General features: G+C 45.2%; 2 protein-coding genes across 3 annotated transcripts; one reads left to right on the top strand and one right to left on the bottom strand.

Annotated features, from left to right (window-relative positions):
- Positions 1-7,378: 7,378 nt before the first annotated feature.
- On the top strand, positions 7,379-8,628 carry LOC123143555 (uncharacterized). The gene is made up of 4 exons (XM_044562503.1): positions 7,379-7,615; positions 7,770-7,881; positions 7,965-8,025; positions 8,125-8,628. Exons 1-4 carry the CDS (start codon positions 7,582-7,584, stop codon positions 8,431-8,433), a joined length of 516 nt encoding a protein of 171 aa, XP_044418438.1. The 5' UTR covers positions 7,379-7,581; the 3' UTR covers positions 8,434-8,628.
- A 373-nt stretch (positions 8,629-9,001) lies between these two features.
- On the bottom strand, positions 9,002-10,942 carry LOC123143556 (small nuclear ribonucleoprotein E). 2 transcript variants are annotated; one of them, XM_044562504.1, is made up of 5 exons: positions 10,673-10,942; positions 10,519-10,581; positions 9,608-9,686; positions 9,474-9,519; positions 9,081-9,372 (listed from the first exon to the last, which is right to left on the bottom strand). In XM_044562504.1, the coding sequence occupies exons 1-5, from the start codon at positions 10,739-10,741 to the stop codon at positions 9,363-9,365; spliced, it is 267 nt and encodes an 88-aa protein (XP_044418439.1). In that variant the 5' UTR covers positions 10,742-10,942; the 3' UTR covers positions 9,081-9,362. The 2 variants fall into 2 exon arrangements, 1 of the variants encoding a protein (XP_044418439.1); XR_006470939.1 differs by having other exon boundaries at positions 9,002-9,372; positions 9,474-9,686.
- Between the last annotated feature and the right edge of the window lie 1,043 nt (positions 10,943-11,985).

Genomic DNA, 11,985 nt, shown 5'->3' with positions numbered 1-11,985 from the left:
TCACCCCCTACTGCACTACCGCTTCGGCAGAACCTGTAAGTAGCCTGATCGACAATACCCATTGAACGTATTTATGTGATTATTATGCTCAATTCTCTCAAGAATTTTATTCACCTGCTAAGTGATGCATGATTAATTTTCTCATGTACCTAGCTTTCTAGAAATGTACAATATGTGCATATTCACCACGTGCAATCTTTTGGCACATAAGTATCTTTATATTTAAGAAACTCATAGCATCAAAACCATGGAATCTTTATATTATTGTTATTAGGAAAGAGAATATCAAAGCTAAGGGACAAAGAAGAATGGAAGAATGCAAGTATCGGTAAGTTGTGCCAGGATGAAGATGAATTATGCATGGAACAAATCTATTGCTTGCTTCTCTCTCTAGCCAATCTTTATGACAGTAGCAGTGTCTTACATTTGTTTATTTTTTAGTTTCGAATGGTTATATTTTTACAAGACTTTATTTGCCCATGTTTTATTAATATCTAGCAATATATATCCATATCCCTCCCTCTACTGCTGGCAAACATGCTGTCATGGAGAGACATAATATGCATCTTACAAGGAAAACATGAGTATAGTAATATGTTTGATTTCTCTCAACTCCTTTCTTATGTGTTGCTATTAATGTAATTGTGCGTCTTCCATCCAAGGTTTCAAACAACATAGTCTAGCTAAGAAGTATGTTCATATTTCACATACTATGATCAAGGCATGTAGCATCATGTGTGATAGATGTGAAGTATACAGATGGTTGTTTTTGGCCTTCTGGCTATTTAAAACCATGGTTTCGGACAAACCTTCCTAGAAGGATGTAGTTGTTTTTTGTATGAATAAGATTGAATTTCATCACCACACAAGTCATCAGTGTTAGTTTGTGCTTTGCACAAGATGCTTGACATGTAATTTGATCATTAATATTTGTGACTGTCCTCGAGAGTAAAAACAAAAATGTTACAATTGCTATTACTCTGTTTATTCAGCTCTTGACTTATTGCCCATTGAATTTCATGTGAAAGATATGGTTTAGCTTAACCATTCAGATAAGTTTTTACACTAAAAATGTTTAATTCAACCTTACTAATATGAAATGTTAAAATAGAATAATATGTTTTAACCATCTTGATTATATCTTTCTTTTCAAGATGGACGGGGCGCGGCAACGCGCGCCTTCATGTTCTAGTTGTTGGGGAACGTAGCAGAAATTCAAAATTTTCTACGCATCACCAAGATCAATCTATGGAGTAATCTAGCAACGAGGGGAAGGGGAGTGAATCTACATACCCTTGTAGATCGCGATGCGGAAGCGTTGCAAGAACGCGGATGAGGGAGTCGTACTCGTAGCGATTCAGATCGCGGTTGATTCCGATCTAAGCACCGAAAGAACGGTGCCTCCGCGTTCAACACACGTGCAGCCCGGTGACGTCTCCCACGCCTTGATCCAGCAAGCAGAGAGGGAGAGGTTGGGGAAGACTCCATCCAGCAGCAACACGACGGCATGGTGGTGGTGGAGGAGCGTGGCAATCCCGCAGGGCTTCGCCAAGCACCGCGGGAGAGGAGGAGGAGGGAGAGGGGTAGGGCTGCACCGAAAGAGAGACGTTCTCGTGTCTATGGCAGCCCAAAACCTCAATATATATAGGGGAGGGGGAGGGCTGCGCCCCCATCTAGGGTTTCCCCCCTCAAGGGGTGCGGCTAGCCCTAGATGGGGCTTGGGGGGCGGCCAAAGGGGGGAGGAGTGCCTCCCAAGTCAAGTGGAGGCCCTCCCCCTTAGGGTTTCCCCTCTCCCATGCGCATGGGCCTTGGGGGGGCTGGTGCCCCTGGCCCATTAAGGCTAGGGCGCCCCCCTTACAGCCCATGCTGCTGTATTGGACGTGGTGGAACATTTTCCGGACCTCCGGACCCCTCCGGAATCCTCCGGAACCTTCTGGAAGCTTCCCGGTACAATACCGAAAAAACCCGAACTTTTCCCGGAACCCGAACAACAACTTTCCATATATAAATCTTTACCTCCGGACCATTCCGGAACTCCTCGTGACGTCCGGGATCTCATCCGGGACTCCGAACAACATTCGGTAACCACATATATACTTTCCCTATAACCCTAGCGTCATCGAACCTTAAGCGTGTAGACCCTACGGGTTCGGGAACCATGCAGACATGACCGAGACGTTCTCCGGTCAATAACCAACAGCGGGATCTGGATACCCATGTTGGCTCCCACATGTTTCACGATGATCTCATCGGATGAACCACGATGTCGGGGATTCAATCAATCCCGTATGCAATTCCCTTTGTCCATCGGTATGTTACTTGCCCGAGATTCGATCGTCGGTATCCCTATACCTTGTTCAATCTCGTTACCGGCAAGTCTCTTTACTCGTTCCGTAACTCACATCATCCCGTGATCAACTCCTTGGTCACACTGTGCACATTATGATGATGTCCTACCGAGTGGGCCCAGAGATACCTCTCCGTTTACACGGAGTGACAAATCCCAGTCTCGATTCGTGCCAACCCAACAAACACTTTCGGTGATACCCGTAGTGCACCTTTATAGCCACCCAGTTACGTTGTGACGTTTGGCACACCCAAAGCATTCCTACGGTATCCGGGAGTTGCACAATCTCATGGTCTAAGGAAATGATACTTGACATTAGAAAAGCTCTGAGCAAACGAACTACACGATCTTGTGCTAGGCTTAGGATTGGGTCTTGTCCATCACATCATTCTCCTAATGGTGTGATCCCGTTATCAACGACATCCAATGTCCATGGTCAGGAAACCGTAACCATCTATTGATCAACGAGCTAGTCAACTAGAGGCTTACTAGGGACATGGTGTTGTCTATGTATCCACACATGTATCTGAGTTTCCTATCAATACAATTCTAGCATGGATAATAAACGATTATCATGAACAAGGAAATATAATAATAACCTATTTATTATTGCCTCTAGGGCATATTTCCAACACTAGTTTAGGATACTAAATGACAGTCACTAGTAGATCCAAGTCAATAAGTCCGGCATAGGTTTAACCAAAAAAAACCTGCTGCTACCGAAGATACAACAGGCAGGAGGGCAGACAGAAGTCGCATTTAGTCTTCAGCCATTAACTTCATCACTTGATACGAAATGCTTACAACCAAAAGGTGAAGCTCAGATCAAAGAAATGCTACGCTACGGCAAGGAGTCATGCAATAATGCAACCCAACTACAGCCCCTATGCCACCCCTGTTCTCTTGGCGCAGAAAAACCATTTGCGCTGACGTTTGCGCATTGGCTTCCGGCGTTGCAACGCTCTCACAAGCAAAGAGAGCTTCCTCTTGCCGATTAGTGAACAAGTGCTAGATGAACTGGTTGGATCCGAGCAGTTGACAAGCTTGGATTTAAGGGCTGGCTACCACCAAATCAGAATGTGTCCTGAAGATGAACACAAGACGACATTTAAAATGTATCACAGGCAGCTACTTGGAGTACAAGGTGATCCCACATGGACTGATCAACACTCCCGCGACATTCCAGAACACTATGAACATCATCCTCGCACCGTTGTTGCGAAAAAGGGGGTCCTAATCTTTATTGATGACATCCTTGTCTACAGCCGCACTCTTTTATTTATTTATTATTTATTTATAATAATACCTCTACGCGTCACTTTGCTCTCAGCACCTCACCTTTTGAAGTTCTCTATAACATCCACCTCGACACTTTGGGACCGTGGACGCATCTGTACTGCACCAGTTGACCTCACCACTTGGATGTAGGAACGTGCTCTAATTACTACTCTACTCAAATAACACCTAGAAAGGGCTCGATGGAGGATGAAAAAAAGATGTAGAGAGGGAGACATTTGAATTTGACGATGAAGAGCATTGTCTAGAAAAGGAGTGGCCCTTGATTTTACAGAAAAGGGAGGAGATGGGTCGAATTGAAACTTTTTTTCTTTCTTGGATGATCTTGTCCACCCACTCTATCACTTTTTTTACAGGGGAGGTTGCCCCATTCTAGCTGGCAATGACACATGCAAAGCCATAGAGGCACGGCCCAACAAAAAACCTAAATGGTGTAAGGTTCGTCAACCCGAAATCCAATGATGTAATAATTCTGAAAATAAAATCATTACAAACATCAATTCACGCGAAACGGATTTGATCCCCGTCATTTTTACATGTTTCTGAACGCCCAAGTTCTTCAAAGTCAACTGCAGAAGATTTCTCTAAAAGTATTCGATTGCAAAAGCTCGAGCTTCATTTCACAAAAAAGATAAATTTTAACAATAATAAATATGAATTCATTGTGATGAACAACCAGTCTACACATTCTACTGTAGAATGTGAGCACTGCATTCAAACATAAGCTCACTCAAGTTTTACACGAGTGTTTCCTTCGGTCCTTCTCGGTGACTAGGGTAAACTCAACCCTTTCAGGCTTTGTCGGCGAGCCTGTGGATTCGCCTCCCTATGCCCGTCACTCCAGCGGGCAGCGATTAGTGGTGGGAGGGGAATCTCGGTGCCTAGTAATTTAGGTTAGGGTATTTTAGTCCTCGCAGGTGCCGCGTTCGGGCGAATGGCGACGCTTCTTCTTTGAATTGGTCTTCCGAGCTCCGATCCTCCCTGTGTTCGTCCATTTGGACGGAATCAACGAAGCTTGACGTAGATTCCCAACATCTCATTGGGGCAGCAAGGTTAGAGTTTCTTATCATGCGTGACCGATGACGAGATTTGGTGTCAGGTGCTTCATATTGATTCAAGGGCTCAACGACCATGACTGTGTCTCTAGATCATTGGTCATTAGGGGGCACACGCACGAAGACTTTCCGGTTGTCATCGGCAAGGTCAGGCCAGCTCTGGTGGTGAAGCGGCGACAACATGCGGCATTGGTAGTGGTTGTTAGGTGGCCTAGAGACCTCGATGCACTAATGTTTTATTATGTTTGCGGTTTTGTGTACTTATGGTGAGCTTTTATAATAGATCCGAGTGCTTTTCGTAAAAGAAATGTCATCATGTGTTGGGTTGAATAAAACACAAATGGTGTTTTAAAAAAAATGCCTAAATATCAGAGCGTAAATAAAGAAATAAAATAGCCAAAAGCTGATAGTAACTCTCTTGTACGGCAGTACTCCAGTAAACCACCAAGCAAAAAAAACGCTTCTTTTGAATGCTGCCGCCGCCCTCCCTTCCGGTGGCGCCGAACCCCGCCGCCGTGCTCCACGCCGCGCTCCTCAGATCCTCCCCTTCCCGCCTCCCTCCCCGCCTCTCCTTCAACTCCCTGCTCGCCGCCGCCTCCACCTCCCCGCACCCCCGCCTCCGCTCCCTCGCCCTCCCCGCCCTCGCGCTCGCGCACCGCTGCCCCGCCGCCGCCGGCCCGCTCGACTCCTACGCGCTCTGCTCCGCGCTCCGCCACGCCTCCGCGGCCCAGGCGGGGCCTCTCCACGCGCTCGCCGCGAGGTCCGGGTGGCTCGGCAGCGTCTTCGTTTCCTGCGCGCTCGCCGCGTTCTACGGCGGGTCCGGCCGGTTCCTGGACGCCCGCAGGCTGTTCGACGAAAGCCCCGTCAGGAATGGCGTCTTCGGGAACGCCGTTCTCGCGGCCTACGTGGGCGCGGGGAAGTGGACCCCGGCTCTGGAGTTCGCGAGGAGGTTTCCGGAGTATGGGCTGCCGGCCGACGGGTACACGATGACGGCCGTGGTGAGGGCCTGCGGAGAGACGGCGAATGCTGATCTGGGCGGCGAGGCGCATGGGCATGCGATCAGAAGGGTGAGAGATGTGGGGTCCGATGTGTTCCTGATCAGCGCGCTCGTGGACATGTACGCCAAATGCGGGCTCGTTGGACACGCGGAGCGGGTGTTCAGGCTGGTGCTGCGGGCCAACGATGGTGGAGACGATGTTGTGCTATGGACGGCGATGCTGAACGCCTATGGGCGGCACGGGCAGTGCAAGGAGGTCATCCAGACTTATGACCAGATGGTGGCTTTCGGGGTCAGGCCTGACGATCTGGCTATTCTGGCCGTGCTCTCAGCATGCCAGCATGCTGGGGAGGTTGCCAAGGGGCTCAGATATTTTGAGTCTATGCGCGCAGAGTACGGGCTGGTGCCCACACCAGAGCACTATGGTTGTGTGGTCAACATGCTATGCCGGGCAGGAGAAGTAGCCAGGGCATGGGAGATCGCTACCAGGGAGGAATGTGGAGGTAATATTGGTGTCTCTACATGGGGCGCTCTTCTCAGTGCTTGCTGTGATTGCCGCAATGTTGAGCTTGGGAGACTGGCAGCTCGGAAGGCAATTGAACTGGAGCCTAGGAATGCTGGGATTTATGTCGAGCTGTCAAATTTGTATGCGAGTGCTGGCTTGTGGGAGGAGATTAACAAGCTGCGGGAGGTGATGAAGGACAGGGGTTTCGAAAAGGATGTCGGATCTACCTGGGTTGAGCAGAATTCTTGAAATGGCCTACATAAATTCAAAATGCCAAAGTATGATCTGATCATTATGATTTGAGTAAAGGAGGGGAATCTGATCTTTTTATGGGCTGCCATCAGATCTATGAGGAAACCAAGCGATATTTTTTGCTGGACCACAATATCTGAAGTGTAATCTTGCTGAGGCACAAGATTATCGGGCGGAAATTAAGGTGAGCCCAATTGTGCCCATTTTTTGGCATGGCCTGCAAGAATGAACATGAGAGTGTAATGATATGATACTGTCATTCAACCGTGACAAGCAGACATTGCAATGCTTTTTTTGACATTCTTCCATGAGATATTGTGAGTTCTGACAGCAAATGTCTATGTATATACTGGTAATAGTCTGCTTTTTGTAGTACAACAACTTGTATCAAAGCTGGAATCTACATGAAGTGCCCTATCCACCTAATTCAAGTGTCTACAATTGCGTGCGGTTTCTTGGAACTCGAAACATAAACAGATGGCCTCTAAAAGACATAAAAGGGAAACAGCAGTAGGAATCTTTCCTTTATGAGCTAAAGCATGGTTATTCAATTCGTCTTATGCAAGCAAAAGCATATACATGTGCGAGAAAGCACGTCTAGCATCATCCTTGTAGCTTAGCTCCCTGTTCTGCAAAAAAGCAATGTTAGAAGTTAGAATGCTCTAAATATTACACTACCATAACTTGAGCTTTTGAAGTTTGGCACCTCATTAACCTCAATGTATAGAAGAGTTGGCTCTTATTTCGCAGCCACACAATTGGAACCTTTCACCATATTCTTTCAGCAGTTAGGCAGTGCCTAACTCACCTGGTAAATTATGTGCAGAACATTCTTTAGGAGGCAAGAGAAACTAGACCTTAACCCTTATATTGCAGAAACCCAACTAGCAACCGAGTCGGTAGGTTTTCCCTCGAATAATCCCTGCAGCTCAAGAACCAGGCCAGCTCTAACTTCACTCCCAGGGCAGGAATCAACCAGAAAGGGCAGAAAGAGAACTTGTAGGACAAAAAGGGAAGAAAGGAATGCATTCCAAGCTTGCATTCCCTTAGTTCTCTGGGACTATATAAACACTCGAGTTCCCTTGATGGGTCTATCCTAAAAATCTCTGTCCTCTTACCTGCACCAATAATGGGTCTTCCCTTCAGTGCGTTAAACAAGTTAGGTAAGTTCTCAAGTCCCAGTTCTTTCTATGGTTTTGTTTTGTTCTATATGCCGGTGCCATTACATGGTTCTTGTGGCTCCGCACTGTTTTATCTGTTGCTGGAACTTCTGCTCCATATTCTAAATTTGTTAACTTGTGCTGTCGTTCTTCTCAGGAGTGCCAGGGTTGGGCGCAGTAACAACCGGACAAGTTTATGATCGACATTTTAAGGACAGGGACACGGGCACCTTTAAAGACTTTCATCTTGCATATGTCGAATTCTGCAAGTAAGCTTCCTGTTTGTGCAGTTATGTTGCCTGCACTTCTTGTGCCAACCTTTTATGCGTGTCATCATCTGAAAACGCTGCAGGTATTTCAACACTGTGTTGCCTGGCCAAGATTTTGATACTCCGGACCGTGGGGAACTAGAGGTAAACCCGATTCGGTGTAAATATTTATGGACATCTGGCAATTGACTGTTACATATGGTCCAAAAACTCAACTGAACATGGTGCACGCGCATATTGCAGGCATTCCATAAAAAATGGGCAGTGGCGGACGAGCCTGGAAGGAAGAAGATGTTCATCGAGTATATGCAGGAAAACGTCCACGAGGCCAAAGTTGACGACAGCCTCTTCATCATGGCCGGCCTGGCTGCGCCAGCGGCGGCCATCATCGCCAAGAAGAGCGGCGAGAGCATCCCGCAGGTCAAGAAGTTCAAGGTGCATCTAATCCCCAACGTCATCTTTGTGCCGGTGTGCACGCTGGTTGCCATCATGGGTGCCACTGCAGTTCAGATGAGCAAGAAGAGCAAAGACAACAACAAGCCTACGAGTTGATCCCGTCTTGTTCCTGTCTGCAGTTTAAATAAGATGATGTAATAAACAAGAAACCTGGAACGCATATTATCACCCAAATGATTGTATAAAATTATACTAAGATGCAAGTCATGGGTTAAATATATATGTTACTTTTGTTGTTCAAATAGCCGATGGAAAGAAAGCAAAGTTTGAAAAAATATCAAGTTTGTCACAGTTTGCTATTTTGTTTTCTTCCATATGTGATACGCCCATTTTCTCACACTTTCTTTGGTGTTCTTTGAACATCAACAGAAATGTGATAATGTTCGGTACCTGTTGTAAATTTGGTCCAAGTGCACAAATTTCTTGTTCAATCAAAAGTCTGTATTATCCCTCGCTTGCAAGACATTGCACTTGCAAGTAAACCTAGATTCCTGACTGCTGCAAGAAACCTACATTCTAAGCTTGCAAAACACTGCACTTTTAAGACCGCTACAAGAAAGCTAATTTTAAGTGTGGTGCAAATCAAGCATGGAATCAACAAGATGTTGCTTACGAAAGAACATTCACCATGAAAACATAGCATAAAGGCAGCTGAAATGCAAACTGAGGAGAAGTAACTTCGTCACAAGAACTTTCACAGAATGATACTTTTATCTTACACAAGGGCCTAAAAAATTCCAAGAGAACAATCAGTACCACCACGTTCATATTTCAATGAGAGCACAAACCACCAGAACATCGATGCCTCTGAATTAAGCTAGCACAAGTGCTAAGCTCATGATCTGGATAACACACTTTTACCTCACAGAGCCTGTTCTCTCTGGCAAAATATATCATAATTACAATCAAATTTAGATGAGAACACAGAGAGGAACATCTACTACGGCCTCAAGTTTGCAACCCTAGGAGCTCAGGATATGTTGGTTGTTAGTTATCCTTGCAATAGAACAGTCACTGAGCTGTTGTTACTTCCCCCTGAAAAACGAACATGAATAGCAAATACTAGGCAAGTATACGCCAAATAAAGCAAAAAAAAACTCAAATACAAAGGTAACTTGGTTTGCTTTTTTACTTACGTGTTCATCATTAGTGTAATGTTATCTCCTTTCAAGAGGATCCGACCTGCAAATGATTGAGGAGACAAATTATGGAGTTTTCACTAGTCTGAGAACAAAATAAATAAATGATAGCAAAGTACTCGTTTCATTACCAAGAGACTTCCTAGTGTCTTTCTTGATGTTGATCTCCTCAGCATCCTCCAAGACCAGATTCATGTATTCATCGAAGACCTACAACACAAGCTGCAGTAAGTATAAAGTGTTTGTTTAAAATTCAACAATGCTTCTGGTCCACTTTGTTCAACGATACACCAAAACTGTATGGAAATGCTACCTCGACGTGCATGCTGAAAGCCACAGATACAGTATTTAAGGCCACAGATACAGTATTTAAGGTTTTGAACAATAGTAGTTTCTAGATCATAACAGTTATTCTTTAGTAAATGCTCCCTCCGTTCACTTTTGTAAGACATTTTAGACAACAGCAAAAACAGTTCAATTTTAGCTGTCTAAAACGTCTTACAAAAGTGAACAGAGGGAGTAAAAAATATATACAGAGCGGATAAGTTGTGGGGTATTTATACAGAAATTGCAAGCATAAAGCCAGCAAAACAGAACCAAGCAATAGGCTATCAGGTATGTGTTGCCAAATTATCGCCGAAGTTTAGAGCTACTTTTCTTAATGTCAACACACGCCCGTTCAATCAGTAACAAACTGACAACAAGAGGTGTCCAATGCATGAACAGGCACTCTGAGATTGCATGAACAGTAACAAACATTTGACTGTCTGCAACCAAGCAATAGGCTATCAGATTGCATGGAAATGCAGCAAGAACCTACATGCCTGCTAGTTAACACTTTTATTATCTCCTCATGTGGCTATAACAAAACTCAAGACAGGAGTGGCACATCTTTCATCCGTCCATGTGGCTGCAACAAAATACTAGTACCACCACATTTTCCATATACAGAGTGCAGAGCAACAATGACAGAGCAGAAGCCCCCTGAAATCCCCCCACACAGTGGAACTCTGTGCAGCGCCACAAATTAGAAACCACTTACGATGATCCTGCCCTCGATCCGCACGTCCTTCTGCTCGAAGAGCCAGATCTGGATGCGCGCCTTCTGCTCGGGCGGAGGAGACGAGGTCAGCGACACCCAGGCGCGAGCACGAGGAAACAAACAAAGGGGAAGGAGAAGAAAGGGAGGGGCGTACGCTCTGGAGGAAGCGGAAGATGAGGTTGATGGGCTGGGTCATGATCCGCTGCACCTTGGTGGACGCCATGGCTGCCGCCGTCCGCGCTCCCCCTCGCCGACGAGCCTTGGGCCTGCGGGGTCCCCGGCGGAAGGAAAACCCTAGCGTGCTTCGCTTGCTTCCACTTCCAGGAGGCTCTGCGGGTCGGAGGATGGAGTCGAGTCGAACACGAGCAGAGCGAAGAGGAAGCTCCCGGGCCGGACGATGGTGCAGCCTGCCCCCTCATGTTTGAAGTAGTTTTTTTTTTTTTGAGATGAAAATTTGGAGTAGATAAAATTGTCATTGCAAGAATATGAATATTCTTTTTTTTAGGATAGAATATGAATATTCTGATATGTTAACCCGTGATTTATCTGCCCGCGTTAATATGATAGTAGTGTAAATAAATATAAATTCCTGCCCATGATTTACCTGCCCAACTAAAAATCATTTGTTTGGTAAAAAATATTGGTTTAACAAAAAATATAATTTCATTTTGTAAGTCAATAAAAGGTAAGACAGTTAAGATGCTTTTTTAAGGAAAAGCGGTAAAAACAACAATTTATAGGAGAAAATACTAAAATGGAGAGAGGAAATGGGAGGGTGCGTATGAAGCACTATGTCTCACGTAAAAACAAATTTCATTTTTTAAGTAGTAGAGATGACTGCCCATGGATTGTAAAATGCATAAATATTTAGTAAGTATGTAGTCACCTTGATTTACAAGTTGTTTTATAAAAAGTGTGAACATATCAAAATGGTAGTGAAACCATTACTATTGACTTGAAAATATGGTTTTATCTGATAAATCAATAAGACATGGACCGTTAAAGATGGTTCTTTATGCATGTTATTCAATAAAAACCAGAAACGAAGGAGGTGGAAAGGAGGGGTGAGAAAAAACGATGGATGACAAAACCCTATGTACATTCCTTTAAGGAAATAGGAGAGATTCTTTATTCGACCCTCGAAGGATGAGATCTCCTAGTCCCGACTCCATAAAATTTTCAAATCTGAAATTCAGCTCATGATATGATTCCACGCTTGAGATCGTTGATCTAGCGAGCCATTTGGATGCATTCCTATGATCTATCATAGATGGGCACGACCAATGACCTACCTCATGAGGGCCAACTCTACATCCCATCGAAGACGTGGCATAGTAGTCCGACATGCTGAGTGATAGTCAGACATGAGGTCCATAACCGTAGAGTCAAAAACGAGGCTGCCGGAGTCGAACTCGACAACATGGCGAGGCAAACGTCGCGAATAGAATAGATCCTGTCCGGCATCGA

The sequence above is a fragment of the Triticum aestivum genome, chromosome 6D, assembly GCF_018294505.1.
Source record: "Triticum aestivum cultivar Chinese Spring chromosome 6D, IWGSC CS RefSeq v2.1, whole genome shotgun sequence".
Taxonomy (NCBI): Eukaryota; Viridiplantae; Streptophyta; class Magnoliopsida; order Poales; family Poaceae; genus Triticum; species Triticum aestivum.
Note: the sequence above shows the minus strand (reverse complement) of the source record. Positions and strands in the feature narration are given on the sequence as shown.

Bases quoted from the DNA above. Each gene is read 5' to 3' on its own strand.
- LOC123143555 (XM_044562503.1), top strand. From the start codon at position 7,582: ATGGGTCTTCCCTTCAGTGCGTTAAACAAGTTAG. The intron at 7,616-7,769 runs GTAAGTTCTCAA...CGTTCTTCTCAG, and splicing joins CAGTGCGTTAAACAAGTTAG to GAGTGCCAGGGTTGGGCGCA. The intron at 8,026-8,124 runs GTAAACCCGATT...CGCATATTGCAG, and splicing joins CGGACCGTGGGGAACTAGAG to GCATTCCATAAAAAATGGGC.
- LOC123143556 (XM_044562504.1), bottom strand. From the start codon at position 10,741: ATGGCGTCCACCAAGGTGCAGCGGATCATGACCCAGCCCATCAACCTC. The intron at 9,687-10,518 runs GTAAGTGGTTTC...CTTGTGTTGTAG, and splicing joins GGATCGAGGGCAGGATCATC to GTCTTCGATGAATACATGAA. The intron at 9,520-9,607 runs GTAATGAAACGA...AATCATTTGCAG, and splicing joins AGACACTAGGAAGTCTCTTG to GTCGGATCCTCTTGAAAGGA.